This window comes from Emydura macquarii, unplaced genomic scaffold, assembly GCF_026122565.2.
Source record: "Emydura macquarii macquarii isolate MOO-44397 ecotype Brisbane River unplaced genomic scaffold, CSIRO-AGI_Emac_v2 contig_295, whole genome shotgun sequence".
NCBI classification, from domain to species: Eukaryota; Metazoa; Chordata; order Testudines; family Chelidae; genus Emydura; species Emydura macquarii.
Window position 1 is genome coordinate 1453060 of NW_027130432.1, and position 17531 is coordinate 1470590.

Here is a 17531-nt window from a genome sequence, read left to right on the forward strand (position 1 = left end):
AAGGTGAGTTAGGGATGGTCTTCTATCGCAAATGACGAAGATGAAAAGAGACTAGATCGTTTTGTTAGAAAGAGTTATTCCATGGATGGCTTGCAATTTTCTCTGTTTTACCAGCAAGCCTTGCTAGCCAGACAATGTGCTGAAGTTTTCAGGAGCTGCCAGAGTTGCCAGAAGATGCCAGGCAGGTGTTCCAGGCCATCTTAGAAGAGGTGGAGGGTTTGGGAAAAGTACAAAACATTCTGTGGAATAGCAGAAAGCCATCTACTGGATACTTATTTGTTGAAATGGAGACAGTTTTCCTTATGGTCAGAGCAGAAAGATTTTTTTCAAGTCCTGGACTTCATCCAGCGTGCTTTGGACTATTTTGTTCCACCTGAAAAAACAAGGACCATTTATTAGTTCTGCAGCTATATCTGTTTGTTTTTTTTATTCTTCATCCTGCAAAGATCAGTGGCCCATCTCAGCTGCTAATCCACTCTCTTGCATGGAAGTAGAAAAGAAATATTACGTTCTAGCAAAAGACTCAGTTTTTATTTTCTCATCCCTCTCCTTATGATTTGGTGGTTGACGCAGTTAATGAACATGAAAGGCAGCACCATGGTAAATCCTCGCACCATGACAAAGATCGTAAGTGTCTACTTAGTAGAAAATTTTATTCATCAGCCTCCTTGCAAATCGCCAACTACCAGATGTTAATGGCAAAATATAATTATAAATTACACCAAACTGAAATCTTTTGTTGACTGCTTTCCAGCGGAGTGTGGAGAACAATTCCAGGCAATTATTGTGGAAGGTCAGCTGCTTGCCAGAGCTTCACTACAAGCCTCCCTTGATACTGCTGCCTGTTCGATCTCTACAGCGGTAGTTGTGAGAAGGGCTTCCTAGCTCCAGTTCTCCAGATTTCCAAAAGAGGTCCAAACTATGGTAGAAGACCTCTACTTTGATGGATCTAAACTGTTAATAGTATGGACAAAACTCCAGGGCTACTTTGTGTTCTCTTGAGATCTAAACACCTGAAAGAAGTTTAGCCATTCTCAGTCAGCTCAGAGATCCTGTCCTGCCCAATTCTTGACCTCCCAGAGGTTGCATGAACCGCAAAGAGACAGAAATTCCAGAGAAGGAAATCATCCATCCCTCACCCTTCCACCTCCAAGTAGCAATTTTGATGGGCTGGTCAAGGGTCTGAATTACCATCCTCTTCCTCACCAGTTGCACCAATTCACCTGTCTTCCTCCCTTCAGCAATCACCTTTACCACTTCAGGTGGGCTTGGGAGTCGATCACCACAGACAAGTGGGCTTTGGAGAGCATCTCCACAGGGTACATCATCTGCTTTACCATGCCAACCAAACCCCCGCTCCCCTCTTACCGATTCTTTTTCACAGCCTGTCTCATGAGAGCTTGCTTCATCAAGAAATAGACTTTTCTACTCTTGGGGTGATATAGAATCAGTTCCCATGCAGTGCAAAGGAAAGGAATTTTATTTAAGATACTTCCTGGTACCAAAAAAGAATGATGATTGGAGGATTGCTCTAAGCCACAGCTGGCAGCTCTCACTTGGCGGAGAGGCGCTGAGCCCAGTGTCTGGGCAGCCAGCCCTCTTCACCAGCCCAAATGAAGGCAGGTGCAATACTGTGCAGAGAGTGGGTGCCACTGAATTCTTCCAGCCCAGACTCTGCCAGGGCAACATTTAAATGAATTACTAAACAGTAAGACCTCTGCTTACCGTTTTAAACAGTTAGCCACTTACAGCTGTAGCACACATGCACCGACTGAACGGATGCCGCGGTGAGAAATCTCCAATCAAAGTTACAGGGGGCACAAGCACACCTAGAGAGGAGCACCCATAAGGACACACATCTCAAAGAACTCAGTTACTGTACAGAGTTAATAACTATTTCTTCAAGAAATAATGCCAAGTTTGGACAAGTAGTTCTTCAGTCATTGTTGAGGTAGACTCTGAACATCCTCCCCACCTTTCCCCCCACCCCAGAGCCAACTGCTTATGAGTCACCTGAAGGGGAATGGAAATGTGCATTCACTCAAAGAACAAGAGTTACAGAACAGGTTAGTAACTGTTTTTTCATTACTTGACATTTTTTCTCAGTCCACTCTTTTTCTGCTCCAACATCATTTAAATGGTATCTCTCTGCCTTGTTCCACATTGCCACAACTCTTCTGGCTTGTGTTTTTATTGATTTCTAAAAAAAAAGAATGACTGTCAAAATACGACCAAACACTGTTGCTCTGAATTTGTTTGGTTTTGTCACCAGCAAGCTTTCAGCAAAAAGACTGTCTTCATTTCTAGATGTACTAGCTTTATCATCTCCTTTGGGATTTGAAGACTTCTTCAGCTGAAGATGTCATCATGTTTTTTTAAACTTCTCTGGTCTGGATTCCCCAGCACAGACTATAAGGGTTTCCTGTTTCCTCATTGGTTTATAGGCAAGCATATCAGCTTCACAGTTCTTAATTTTATTGGCCTGACCCATGGCCAACTAGTATACACTCTCTTCTCTTCAGATGAGAACTTCCATAGCTAAAAAAGTACCGTATAAGCCTGTCCTATGGATCTTTTGGAAGCAGGGTTTGTGTCTGACCAAGTTTTTCAGTAGTTGTCTTTGCCAGTTTGTCCAGGCTACAGAAGTAAAAATATCTTTAGGAACCACCTTTGACTTTCTTTTGAGCCAAAAATTTGATACTAAGATAAAGCATGCCCTAATAGCAGCCATCTCAATGTGTGTAAGGATGTGGTGAGCTCCACCCCATCTTGCTTCCTTACAAGCTTGATATAGGATGACTGTGTCTGATAGTTTATTTACACCCACCGCAAGCCTAGTGTATTAATATATATTACCTTCAATTTATGGATTTGAAAAGGTAGGCAATTGAGTTTTTGTTGTTGCTGAGTAATTGCTAGAATAGCTCAGAACTTGGAGATGTTTATGCTTTGTTTTAGATTGTTTTGACACATTAAACTTTTTTGGGGGAAATGATGATGATTGCTTAAAACTAGAAATTTTAACTGGGGATTAAGGCACTTAAAATATATTCAAATGCTAATTTTCTGGAAAGGGAAGCCTAATTAGGTATTTCCCCATCAAGGTAAAACTGTTGTTGAGCCAAAGGCAAAATATCTGGAGGGAGAATATTGCCAACAGATGTAAGAGGATGTTATGGGCTTGGAAATTACACCTCCAGACACCAATAGCTCTTTGAGTTCAGGTGTTTGGAAAGAAATCTGGTGATCAAGATTAAGGCATATGATATCTGGAACTCTTTAATTTTCTATAATCAGTTGTAATTTTTCCTCTAAAAATATTCACTGTAATGGCATACATATCTCCCCATCTTGAACTGATAACAGAGGTTTAAGAGTAAATTGAATTTATAAACTAAAGTTGAGTGTAGGAAAAGTAGATGAGGTTCTCCAGATAAGGATTAGTTACCATTGTGGTGTTTACTTTATTTATCAAAGAGCAAATGTCTAATCAAAATCAGTTGTAGCACTGATTGTTTTGTAATATTGCATAGAAATTTTTGTGTGTTTTCTTAAATGCTGATAAAGCTCTGATTTTTTTTTTTTTTTTTTTTTTTTTACTTGTAAGTTTGACCATGACACTGTGTTCTGGGATTTGAGTAAACCTAAGAAAAGGTTATGAATGTAATACTGAATGTATTATAATGTCCTAACTACTCAGTTTGGAACTAGCGGACTAGGTTTGGTGACTGTTCCAATAGTAGATTGTATTGTCAGATAACTAATTCTCATTAATAACTATTAAGATGGCCTGGTTATTGAATTGGCATATAAATCTTGTTTAGAAGTGATTTATGTGCCATAATCATTTTGAGTGCAATAATGTTGTTGCATATGATAACATGTAACACTGAACCATGTAGGACTGTCGACAGCCGGGATCAGACCTGGGACCTCTGGAGCTTAATGCATGAGCCTCTATTGCATGAGCTAAAAGACACAAATCTGTTAGCCTCGGCTGTAGCTTGCTCATCATTCTCTAGAGTGCCTGGCCCTCACTAAAGGGGGACAGAGCACCATTCTGAACAGGCAGAGGTTACACATAGTTTTGTCGTGTTTCAACTTGGTTTTTAATAACTCGGTTCATATTGTTAATCTTGGTGGCTTTTTTTTCTTCCTGGCGCAAAATTTTGCATTACGTGCCATGTTTAAACTACAACAAAAATAAATATTTATGGAAACAATGTGTTACATATACTGTAATTTGTATTTTAGAGTATATTTGTTCTCCAGTTCAACAGTGGGACTTTTATTAATTGAAATCATTTCCCACTAAAATCTTCTGAGTTTTGTTAGATTTAAATCTGTCTTTCCAATTTGATATCCATAAAACTTTGGTAAGATGTGACATAATTCTTTTTTCAGTTGTATTATTTTATGGCCATACAATCCTCCTCCAGCTCTCGCCCACTCCTCATTTAAATAGGTTTCTCCATGTTCATAAGATTTTGGGCATTTTGTTGTTTGTTATTCCTTTGACCTTCTCTGCAGCAACTTTTTTAAATGAGGTTTGGGTTGAATAGCTTTGTAAAATTTCAGTTCCCTATCTTTTATAAGTATAGCTTCATTTCTAAATTTCTGTTTGGTGTATAGCCTATATGTGACAATCATAATAATTAACAATTGTAACCCCTTTTTTTCATTCCCATAGCATTATGTAAACAGCTTTTTTAATTTCATTTAACAGAAACATTAGGAATGTCTTATGAGCTGTCTGTTTCACTAACCCATATAGAGAGTCTTCACAACACACATTGATTGCAGTAACTTTTTTCTCTAAAATTTTTGCTATGTTAAACCTTAGTGGGGGAAGTATAGCTCTTGTCCTATTCAGCTCTTTGAAAATTTACTCCTACTGGTATGTGTCAACGCTGAAGTTCATGAATAACATTACTCTTAGATATCCTTTTTTAAAAGATATATTCCTTGTTTCTAATTCTAGTGATATTAAATTTTTCTGCATGCAACCTAAATGGACTATATGAGAAGGCTCTTACCAGGTACTTATTCTTTGACATATTTCTTTGCTTCTAATATATCTTCTAATTGGGCTCCGTTCCTGATTGACGCTTGTGACCACTACTACAATATAAATAATAATCACAAAATATTGAGTTGCTGGGGAAAAAATAGCAGTTGCAGGTATCTTCTGAGTCACAGTTTCTCTTCATATAAGTGTCTCTAATAATACACCAAAGAATGAGAGAGAAAAATGAAAATAGAAGCAGATTTGTTTCTAAAGAGAATGTTTTCCAAAGTTTCCGTAAGGCAGGTCTTCAGTTGAAGTTATTGGGCTTTCCTTTCCTCCCTTTGCCACTTAACAGTGAAAGTTAAGCTAGCATCCACCTTGACTTGGAATTCTTTGGAGGTGTTTGTCTGATATAGATTATTTAATTTTCAGTATCAGGTTTGGGTATGATGAGGGTATAATCAATGCCTGAATAAACTCCTTTCCAAATTTTACCCAAATCTTAGGTTTTCTCTTCCTTATACCCTTCCTTTCCATCCCTAACTTATTTGAATAGTGACCAAGGAAAGTGAGCAAGATTATTTAACTGGAGTTAAGTTATAGTATGATTTGAAGAATTATGAAACCCATGTTGTTCCCATAATTATTTATGGATAATTCCCTGCAATTTATGCTAAAACGGTATTCTTTAAAAACATTACGTCTCCATATTTAGTATTCCATATTCTTTTTCTAACATACAATGCTGGGCAAGGTGATGTGTGTTCAACTGTAATGTATTTGTGAGACGGGAAGAATGACATGGGAATAATGAAAAATTTACTCCCTACTAAGAGCCAGCATCACACAGTAAGGAGATAATCATTTTCCCCAGCACAGTTCTATTATATTTTCAGTTGAAGAGCTAATTACAGTTCATTATAATACAGAGAATTTTTTGTTCAAGTGCTGATGATCTACTGCATAGTTTTTCAACCTGTGGTACAGGTACGCGAGACACAGGCAGGGGGTACCCAGGGAAAAAGAGTGAAGCGGAGGCAGGGGGCAGCTGCTGACTTCTGGGGAAGCCGGGCGGCAGCCCACTGCTTCCTGCCCAGTCCCAGCTGGGAGGTGGGCGGTAGCCGCCAGCTTTTGAGGGAGGAGAGCAGTAGCCCCCGCTTCCCGCTGAGTCCCAGCTTCCAGCTGGGAGCCCGGTGACAGCCTCCTGCGTCTCGCAAACTGGGCTCGCAACTGGGTAGCAGCCACCATCCAGTGCCCCAGCTTGAAGACAGGCAGCAGCTGCCTGCTCACATCCCCGGGTCCCAGTCGGCACGGAAGCCTCCTTTGCCCTGGCTTTGGTTGGGTGGCAGTTGCCCACCTCCTGGGCTGGCAGCCAGGCGGCAGCTGCCTGCAGCTTGCCCAGGTGGCAACTCCTCTCCCTGGCTCACAGCCCAGTGCCCAGAAAACTTGTCAGTTTCACTGCTCTAGCTGAGCAGTGAAATTGACAACTATGACAGCCCCAGATTTTACCAGTTACCCTCTTTTCCTCCTTCCCTGTCTCTCTCTCATCCCTTCCTCCTCTCAAATCTATTGCAAAAAATTTGGCATGGTGCTTTATATTCCCCAGCATTGTCATGCTGCTCAAAACCACCTAGCTTTGGCCAACATCCCCTCTAGCCTGGGTACATATTTGAGTTGTGTACCCCTGGTGTAAAGGTGGTAACCCTACCTACACTAGATCTAACATCTGTCATATCACATGTCATCTATCATATATTCAGCCCTTCTTCCAACATATGGTTCACATTAGTCTGTAAATATAAAATCCCATGGAAAATGGAATGTTGGGGTACTTATTAAAATTTTCAGAAGTTAGGGGGTACTTGCTACTTAAAAGGTTGCGAAACACTGATCTGCTGGGTAGATAAAAAGTGTGGGTTAGATTTTACCCTTCCTTGATCTGTATTATTTATTGGCCTAAATTGTATATCTCTATCTTTGTGGCTTTACTTGAAACATTCATTTAAAATTGTCTGACTCTCAAAACTGTTTTTTTTTCCCTTTCAGAACAGTTTGTGTTACAGACATACCGTTGCATATCCTGTTTTTTTATAATTATTTCCTATCTACTCATGGTGGCTACAAATCAAAATAAAATATTCCTATCCAATGTAGCATCACTTTAGGATTTGATTTTAATTAGCAGCCTAAAGTGGCTGCCTGTAACAAAATTTTGTGTTTACTTTCACTCTTATGCTTTAAACATAGTATGAAAGACTAGTAATAAATGTAATAATTGAGATCATTAAAATATTAAATAAAAGGGAGTCAGGATTTGAAAAGCAGGATTGTTGCTCATGTTATCTATTTGTATTGAAGGAATTCCTTACATATTCCTTGTAATTTAAACTTCTAATTCCTCCCCTTTGTGGATGAAGTAGAGATGTTTGGAAGGATGGAAGAAACAGAGATGTTGGAAAGGAATGATTGAGAGGGCAGAGCAGAATGAATGTCTCATGGGGCTGGTTCACACTTACCACACGATTCGGCGGTAGTCGACAGGAGTTACGCAAACTACATAGAGTAGTTTGCGTAACTGATGTCGACTGCTCTGTTTCCCTTCTGCACGCTGTTCTCACTGCGCTAAGCCGACGGCTCAGCGCTATGCTACTTGAGGGGGTGGACTTATTCAGTCGACTTCCTGATCGATTGAGCAGGTCTCACTGACTGCTCAATGGATCAAGAAAGATCAATTCGGCGGCGGCGATTTTGCCGCCATCAGTCTGAACATAACTATGTTTACAGTATCTGACAGACAAAGGCTGGTGAGAAAAGGAGTGATACAGATCCTGTTGGAGTGATGTAAAGTCTTTGCTTCCTGTTATCTGGAGACATACAGCATATGTGGGATTTATTTTGTACTTTGGGTAAAGGAGAGGTGGCAAAAATACTAGTGGTAAGTGGTTTTCCCTTAGTGCCATTACACTTCCTCTGTGAGAACAGAGTTCCACCTTTAGTTGCACAAGCAGTTTGGTGTGATTGGGTATTCTTTGCTCTCAAGAGGTCCAGGGCTGGAACTAAATGAGTGCTATAAGCCAGAACTGAGTTGCTGTGTGGGGAAGATAGCACAGTTCTTGTACTGATGTTACTGTGCTTGGTTTTCCACAGTGCAGTTGTTCACTTACATCAACACTACATTTCTTTAGAACATTTTGGGAAAAATAAGAAACAAAAAAAAAGAATTTGGAGTAAAACAAAAATCGAGGAACTTGAGTTAAGAACTTCAATAGCCCTCTCTACTCATCTCCTTACTGTGTTATACTTCGGGTTTTAGGTAAATGTCTTTTGCAGACCATATGGTTTCAACAGTGAAAACTTACCCAATGTGTGTTTTTGTGGTCTTATTCTTGGGGAGGGGGTTGTCACTTAAGTTTTGTAAATGAAGATGTATGGTATGCGTGTCTGTCTGTGTGTATGTAATGGTACTATTTAAAAAGCCTCCAAATTATATGTTTTCAGTCCATGCTATGATTCATAAAAACACCACTGTATTTATTGATTGTCACTATGGCAAGCGGAATTATAGCACACCTACCTAGAACTTTCTTCTCTCACAATACACTGCTACTATTGTGACTCATTCCCCATGGCAATATGCTCACACTTGAATACAATGCAATAATCTTTAAACTAGCAACAGTTAAATTAGTGATGGTGGTAACTAAGATTAGTAATGAATAATAATCAAATATGTTAATATGTAAATACTTACAGATTGCACTGCTTTGCATATTTGTATCAGAGCCCCGTTGTGCTTGGTGCTCTACAAAATATAGGAAAATACTATCCCAGACCAAAAAAGCCAAAATATGAAATAGAAAATTGAATACAAAAAAATTAAACCCCACACTAAGAAACTTGCAGGCAAATCTGTAGCCTTTAATTCTTCTTGCTAAGGTACAGCATAAACTGAAAAATGTGGATTGTATCATGGAATAACCGAGAGGACTCTAATGGGTGTCACTATAATATAGCGTTTAACTATGTAGTTAAGTACTTAATTATCAAAAGCACTACTACCTTTAACTTTTTTCCTAATGCATTTCCAATTTGTTTCATGGGTTATCTCTCTCACCCAGGCGCATTGATGATGACAAGGGAAGGACCCATGAGCTGGAGCATTCTGCCATAAAATGTATGCGAGGAATTCTTTACTGCTACATGCGCCAGGCTGATAAGGTAAAATCAGTGCTTTGGACACAAGCTCTTTCTTAATTCTAATGTAACTATAAGTAGTAATATCTTCCAAATACAGATAAAATTAAAAGGGCAGTGTAATACCACAGTATTGTCCAGCTAAAGAAGGACTGTTCCAATTTTCTGGGCCTAGCCATGTAAAAATGTGAAAGGTAAGAAGAATTTCACCCTGTGTATAAATGGTGGAATATATTTCAAAATTACCTTTTTTTTAAATTACTATTCAAATTTGGCAGTCATTTAACTAGAATGTTAATAGTTTGTGACACAGTCCATATAGTAGTCCTATAAAAACACTAAGCAAGCTTCTGGTATGCTTCATTACTAATTTACTAATCACAACAATGAATAATATTTTCAACATTTATGGCTTGATATTCAGAACTTCTGAACAGCAGCAGCTCCCACTGAAAGCAGTGGGAACTGTGAATGCTCAGAATGTTTCAAAATCAGGCCATTGATTTAGTAATTTTTTATAGAAAAATTTGATATTATTGGAAACTCCTTCCTTTCCCTCAGAAACCAGGAGAAAAGGAGATTTCAACTCTTGGTGATTCTTCCTTGCCACTAAATTTTATGTATTAAAAGCAGGGTGCCCATGTGGTTGTTGAAGTGATGTTGGAACATTCTTGGTCACCTGGCCGGCCAGATGTACACTGGCCATCACTTCTCTACCTCTTTATGGCTTAGTCTTACATTGTAATAAGTGGTACTAGGGGAGCGCCATCAGCATACTCATCCCATGATCTTTCTGTTAGCAGACCCAGAATATTCTGGAATTGTAACTGTTTTTTCCCCATCCATAGTTCAGGTTGCTAGGGAATATCTTGAAATTTCAGAATTTTGTGTAGTTATTGTTACCCAAATAACAAATATTACAGGATCTTATTAGGGGATAAGGCAACAATTTATTGTGAACACAGAAACTTCTGTAGATAGTATCCAAGAAAAGAAAAGTATCAACACTGTAATAACATTAATATTGTGCTCTACTTAGTGAAATAGCATTAATAATAATGTAAACACTAGGAAAACAGTATTAACATTATATCAGTACTACAAATTAGAGAGACATGTTTCAATTGATGCTTTCATTCACATTCACACACACTGACAGGCACACACAGATAGAGACAGACAAACATACATAGGGATCTTCCAGATGTCATAGTTACCAGCCTCTTGGTGCTCATGATAGTCACTGGCCAGGTGACTAGAGCATGAGGATGAGGAGCAAGGTTCTGCCGATGCGCATCGGTACTCCTGGCTGATGTGATGTTGTAGACCCGAACCTCCAGCCTTCATCTTCTTGTCCCATTTTATAGGGAAAGGACTCCATGTCAGTCTATGGGTTTTGCATTGTCATGCTGCAACTGCATTCTTGGTGTGATCCTCAATCACCCACATTGTGCAAGCCTGATCAGATTTTGTCCTCTGAAATGGGCTGGCTCCAAAGTCATCAGGGTGGGCTCTTCTTCGGCCATTTGATCATCTTTGCTTCTTTTTTCTTCCCTCAAGCATTTTAGGTGAGGCTGGTGTTTTCTTCATGTCTGTTTAGATATCCCTTACTCAGACCAATTGTTCAATCACTCTTTTTGTCTACACCCAACTCAATTGCTCAGCCATTCACACTTCAATCACTCAGGGCCAACTCCTAGCTGAAGAACTTACATATTATTTTTAGAGCAAACCTTATTTCATTTTTGACAGTGTCTTTCACAATTAGATAGATACATTACATTGCACAGTGTGGCTTTTGTACTTAGAATAGGATTTTTACAAATATATTGGAAGCAGGTAAAATTAACAGATAAATTGGCCAGTGGACATAGTACAAACATTTACAAACAATCTTAAAATTATACAAAGTACAGACAGACTTGAATTAACATTTAAAAGGGTAGAACAGTAAGAGTCAGTTTGAGGTTTTAGCTTTTGATTCAGACTGATGTGCCTTTTGGTAGGAAGGGGGGTGTGTGTTTGTGGCTCTCTTCTTACATATATTTCAAAAACAAGATTTTGGCCAATATTATGTTCTCTCATATAATACACAGTTAGTGGTAAGGTTTTGTCTCTGTGTGTGTCTGTGCACGCACGTATGATGTAAGGGCTAAGATAGTCAGGGAGAGTGAATGAGTTAAAGGGACTCTGTCAACTTTAAAATAACCTTTTTTGGAAAACTGGTACTTACTATTATTCCAAGTAACCTGTAAGTTGAGTATAACTGAAAAATAATAGAGAAGAAAATCCTTTATTTTCCATTTTGTTCACTTTGGGCATTTGACAGTACTTACCACATGGTCAGTTTCACTGTTTTGTTTGATGGTGGGTTTTGCTTAATGTCTTGTGCACTGACATATAGTATCACTCATGTACTGGCCTGTGGGACCTTACATATATTCTGTTCTCTGAGATCTGTGGGAAAGCAGAGTTGTTGCGTTTTCCGTGTTCAGGGTCAAAAGGATGACCTCTTTTCCTAGCCCATGAATAAAGTTGGGGTGCAGCAGCAGCTAGGGTGCAGCTTAGTAAGCTTTCTTTTCAATCCCTAGACCCCTGTACAATACTGAGGGACCAATAGGAACCTGAAGGTGGTGAGACACTTTCATTCTTTGGACCTCTATTCAGATCCCAGGTAACAACTGAAACCTGGGGTCAGGGAAATGCATTTTTCCCCCCTTCAGTTCTCTATATAGGGCTGGGGGATGGGAGCCCTTCATTTCCCAGCATGGTGCCATGGAGCATTGAAAGGTACAACATACTTCTGTACAAGTCCCAGAGAAAAGTGAAGCAGTTGGGAGGCTTCCGTAGTGTTGCTGCTTTTTTGAAAGATAAAGAAATAAACAGGAATGTGACCAAGAGGGAACTGGAAGAGTGGTAATCATGAGCATATTTAATAAGGTCCTCTTGGACCTGTCCTCTGTACTTTGCATGAACAGACCCTTATAAAGCATTTTTTAAAATGTAACTTTGAGAAATAAATGTAGGGCATGCTATTTAAAAGATATTCTGTCTGAAATTTATGGGTGTGTTTTTAAATTACTCTGTCAAATTCATATTGACATTGTCAATTTAAAAGTACCCACCCTTTCTGTGTGGGTTGATTTGACAAGGTGATGTGAAACAGTTGTTGGAGACAATTCAGGGGGGACTACTTTTGAACAAATATCCCTGAGAGATTGAGATTTGAACTTTATAAATGGAGTCTTTTTTTTTTTTTTCTCCTTAAAACAACCAGGAATTTGTGTATCTCATTTATTTCACATAACTTCTCTTCTGTATTCATTTCTAAAGAGCAGTGTTTGGCCACATATGAGAAGGTGAGGGAATAAAGATAGAAGAGAGATGGATTTTTCTGAAAACTGCTCTTAAAGTTAAAATCTGCTGCTTTCTAAATTAGGTTTTTAAATGCTGCATATGTTCTCATCAAGTTGACAATATATGACATAAATAGACCATAAATATGAAAGAAGAGAGCCTGGGAAAATTGCATCTGTATGTCTGTTCTTTTTTTACTTCCTTTAGACATATAAATAACTGAAATTTTTGTCTATATTTCTTTTTTAATTAACTGATACGTTGTTGTCTCTCATGAGAACACAGGAACATGAAAGAATGCTTTAAAATTATAGCTGATGGGAAAAGTGAATTTATTCATTAGTTGATGGTACAGCTATATAACAAACATATAAATTGTCTACTCAGGCTTGACACTGCACATCATTATCCAGGAAGATATTTTCAAGTGTTATGCTACAGTAAAAATACATATTGTAGATTCCAGAATACTTTTCAGTAACTCATTATACTGATAGTGGAAGTAATTTAAGATATATGAGCATAACTTGAAATGTTCTTAGACTACAATTTCTGTATTTTTAATAGTAATTGAATACCTAATTGTTTTGTTATTTTATAGATTTGATCATCGTCGATCTGTTGTTTTTCAGCATGCCCCATCTAAAATCGTGTCAAAATCTAGAATTAGTGTAATTTTGTATAGTAGTTGGCAATAATTGCATATATAGATGTGTTATATATGATTATTTTTTATAGTAACAGTATTACTAAAAATCACTTGTATGATATACTATATTAACACATCACTTTACACACACACACACACATCTGAGATAAGGATTATGGCCATAGATTTAGTTTGCTTTTTATTGGCAAAGTATACATTCATTGCAAGTGGTACATCATTCTCAATCTTAGAATTGTTTCTTTGTAGGCTAATAGCTTTGACTAATTTTAGCCTAAATTGATCTTGTCACAATGGAGCTGTTATTTCTCTCCTTAACATACAGTAGTTTGTTGTGGAGAAAGAAGCAGAGGTGATGTGAATAATAAACAGTAAATAAGCATTGATTTCATGTTGAGTATATACCGGCTGACATTTGTCACCTTAATTACTATGTATTGTTCTATTAAAGCAATGGAGTAACAGAAATAATGTGAGACACCATTAAAGACATAATTCCAATTGGAATTATCTACAAAACATATACTTTACATTTACAGAAAAAAGTTTTATACTAGGAAATACCATGAGCTATGTTTGCCAAAAATGACTACACTTGAATTCAGTATTTAATGTTGCTTGTGGCTTACTAATTACACTGATTGTTTTCCACTACTATTGAAAAGTCAAATCATAACCTAAAGTATCTCTGTAATATACTGATATACTCACTGTCATCCACACACATAAATATACATACTAAGTAAATTTTATTAGGCAGTCATTCAGCATAAGAGTTCCATTCCTCATTCATAAGATGTCTTGCACCTGGAATATATACTGTGATAAATATGGCTTGTTGATAGAAAAAGAAGCTTAATATTGGTGTTGCAATACTGTAGAAGTTAGACATTATATTAGCAATAATTGTGGTTATGGTGCCAACTATTTATTGTAGTGTATTGTACTGCTTGAATAATTATGGAGTGGGATCTTCTATTGGACATTCTGCTTTGGACATAGGAGCGCTCCTCGATTGTCCTTCCCTTTGAGTTTTATATTTATTTTCCAGGAGTGCTCTGTTTTCCTTACTGTTACCTGACGGTCCAAATTAGTTTAGTAGTTTTGTGAAATAACAGTTTGTATGTTGCGATGAAAAAATGAAGCAAAAATCATGTATGCAGCACCACCATGCTGCTTATTCACTCCTCTGCTGTCCTTTTGTTGCACTTAACAAATATGTAATAATCTTTCTCTCTGACTGGGACTTTCAAAGGAGCCTGAGTGGGTTAGGAGCCCAACTCTTATTGAATTTTAATGGAGTTGGGTGCCTAAATCCCTTAAAGTGAGATTTTCGAAACAGTCAGGTAAATTTCTTCCTCCACCTGTCATTCTCATTTTCCCTTCACAACTTCAATTTATACTTTTGTTTTCAAGCCCACGTTATGTTTTTGTCTCTTCTCCTCCTTCCTTTACTACTTTCTGCTTTTCTTTCTGTTTCTTCTCTTGATGTAGATCAGATCTGCAGCTGCACTTATAAAAGATACACCAGTCAACATAGCTTCACAGAAGCCAAATTACACTAGCTGTATTTCTGGCCCGTAGTTTATACCCATGCACTCGTGTAGTGTTTTTAAAAATCTTTTGTATGTTAATTCGATAACACTAATGAAAGAAATCTTTAGTTTCTTTGACATCGCTTTAGGCCCTTCTTTTTTTCGCTTTACATTCTATGTTTTGGTTCCTGTCTCTCTTCTCCAGTCTTAAAGCTTTTTCTAACACACATCCCATTCACTGTGTGCAACCATAACCACATCATAACTACTAGAAAGTAGTTTTGTTTTTTTACATTCAGAAAATAAACTCGATAAGTGGTATTGGGAGTCAAGGAGAAGGCACTTTCTGGTGTGTTTCCAAAGATGTATACAAGAGGCATTGATGCTTGTGATGTGTTGGGAATCACCCAGACCAGTAAGGTGTTCTGTCACCACCTGTCTTGTAATTTTGGATGCCTTAATGCTATGCTGTGGTGGCTCAGAACCCTGACATTAGGAACCACCCCACCAGCTTAAAGGTCTCACCCTGGCTTTTGCCATCCTAGTTATTCCTTGGAGGATGACCCCAACAATCCTTCCGGTGCTGAGTCTTCCCAAATACATCTTTGAGTTTTTAATTGCTAGACACTCACTTTTCCCCTTTAGTTCATCACCCTCCCCCCTCTCCAAAAGGTGTGAAAATAGCCCCTAGTTATCAATTCAATTTGAGGGACATACTCCACACAGTTGGCACACAAGAGCTCTGTTTGGGGTAAAAACAAACAAGACATATTTGTAATATAAAAATCACAGATTCAAAGATGAAATAATGAGAAGCAAATACAAACAAGTTTTACACAGAAAATAAATATAAAGATATAATCTCAGGCTTCACACTTCTCTATTAGGTAACTTATATTAGAAAAGGGAATTACTCTATTGCCTCTGAACAGTTTCGCAGTGCACCCCATGTCATAGAGAGAGAACCCATGTTTCTCGGGTAGATTACCATTTGGAGGCTGCCCCTCAGTTTCTGGTTTAAAAAGTCTTGGACGCAAGTCTGCTTTTTTTTTTTTTTTAAAGGCTTTTCCCCTTTCTGTCATGGTGACTCACAGTGGGGGGAATTCACTATTGCCTTGGTGGCTTTCCGTTGTCTTTTCCTGGTCTGGACATTGGATGGGTACTTGAAGCTTTTGGATGGATTTGTGTAAAACAACTGGCTTGGGGAGATGCTCTCCCTCTTGTGAGGTGATGATGCAGTTGCATCAGCTGTAATTACAATTTTCTACATATTATGCATGCATTCATAACCATAACCTATATACATATCTCATAATGACTATCAAGTTCAGCACATTAAAAGCTTCCATAGAAGACCTTATTTGACATATTTTTATACATAATAACGTTGTATATCATCAGTTGATTCAGTTGCTTAATCTTTGGGATTTAGACCCCCTGTTCTCCTCTTCAGGTGTCAGCTTCCTGATTATCAGAGTGCTGTTGTGGAGAAAGGATCCATGAAATATAATTTGGTTTCATGAGTACATTTCAAACCCATGAATTAAGAATGTATTTTTCCCATAGCTCAGTGCAAGTTTGACTGCAATAAAATGAGCTCTTTAGCCCTGCACTTTGTTTAGCCAATAGTTGGTCTGATGTACTTTTAAAAAATGCCAAATAGAATCCAAGTAAGGATAAACCAGAATCTTAATATTCTGTACATCATTTAGACTAGAGCATAGTTTCTCAACCTGTGGTACGCGTACCCTCGAGACACAGAGAGGGGGTATGTGGCAAAAAACCCAGTGGAGAGAGGCGAGTGGCAGCTGCCGACTTCTGGGGAAGCCAGGTTGCAGCCGCCTGCTTCCCGCCCAGTCCTAGCTCCCAGCTGGGCGGTAGATGGCAGCCGCTCCAGTCCTGGGAAGCTGGGCGGCAGCCACCGGCTTTTTGGGATGCTGGGTGGCAGCCGCCTGCGTCCAGCCTGGTCCTAGCTTCCAGGTGGGAGCCCAGCGGCAGCCTTCTGCACCCTGTGATCTGGGTTCGCAGCTGGGTGACTTCCACTTGCACCCTGGCTCCGAGCTGAGAGACAGCCTCTTGCATCCTGGCATGAAGACGGGCAGCAACTGCCTACCGCCTGCCCACGTCCCTGGGTCCCAACCTGCGCAGAAGCCTCCTCTGCCCCAGCTTGGAGCAGTTGGCAGTCACCCACCTCCTGGGTGCAAATTTCCCAGGTGGCAGCTCCCCTCCCCGGCTCAAAGCCCAGTGCCCAGAAAGCCAGGTGGAGAGCCTAGCAGCTTGTCTGTCCTGGAGCTGGGCTCTACCCACAGGCTTACTTGTCAATTTCACTGCTCTAGTTGAGCAGTGAAATTGACAACTATGACAGCCACAGATTTTACCAGTATAAAAATGTTGAGGGGCCCACACAGTGCGATTTGCCCCAGGCCGGCACCCCCTAGGAATGGCCATGGTGAGCATTGCTATCCACTCTGGTGGGCTGCTAGTGCCTGCTCATACTTCACAAGTTCCCGTCTGTGTGAGAACACCACATGACCCTGCCATCAGGCCATAGTGATTGGCTGGCGTTGTCCTTTGCTCCTATATGGTGGATGGGGAGGAGGAAGGAGGGGAGAAACAGCAGGGGGTTTTGTGATCTGCCACAGCCACACAGCATTGTGGAACTCAGAACTCTCCTGCTTTACGAGAAATACAGTCATCCAGCGGTAAAGGGGGAAAAGGATTGTATTTCTCAGAGTGGAAAATTGAGTGTTGGGGTACTTATTAAAATTTT

The 17531-nt window shown here is 39.2% G+C and overlaps 1 protein-coding gene across 6 annotated transcripts in view; it reads left to right on the plus strand.

Annotated features, from left to right (window-relative positions):
• Positions 1-17531, plus strand: part of PHKB (phosphorylase kinase regulatory subunit beta) — a 173798-nt gene that overhangs the window by 27190 nt on the left and 129077 nt on the right. For all 6 annotated transcript variants that reach the window (XM_067550516.1, XM_067550507.1, XM_067550525.1 and 3 more), the window contains one exon: positions 9127-9226. In XM_067550516.1, the coding sequence (XP_067406617.1) occupies positions 9127-9226 (100 nt within the window). The remainder of the gene's footprint in view (positions 1-9126; positions 9227-17531) is intronic.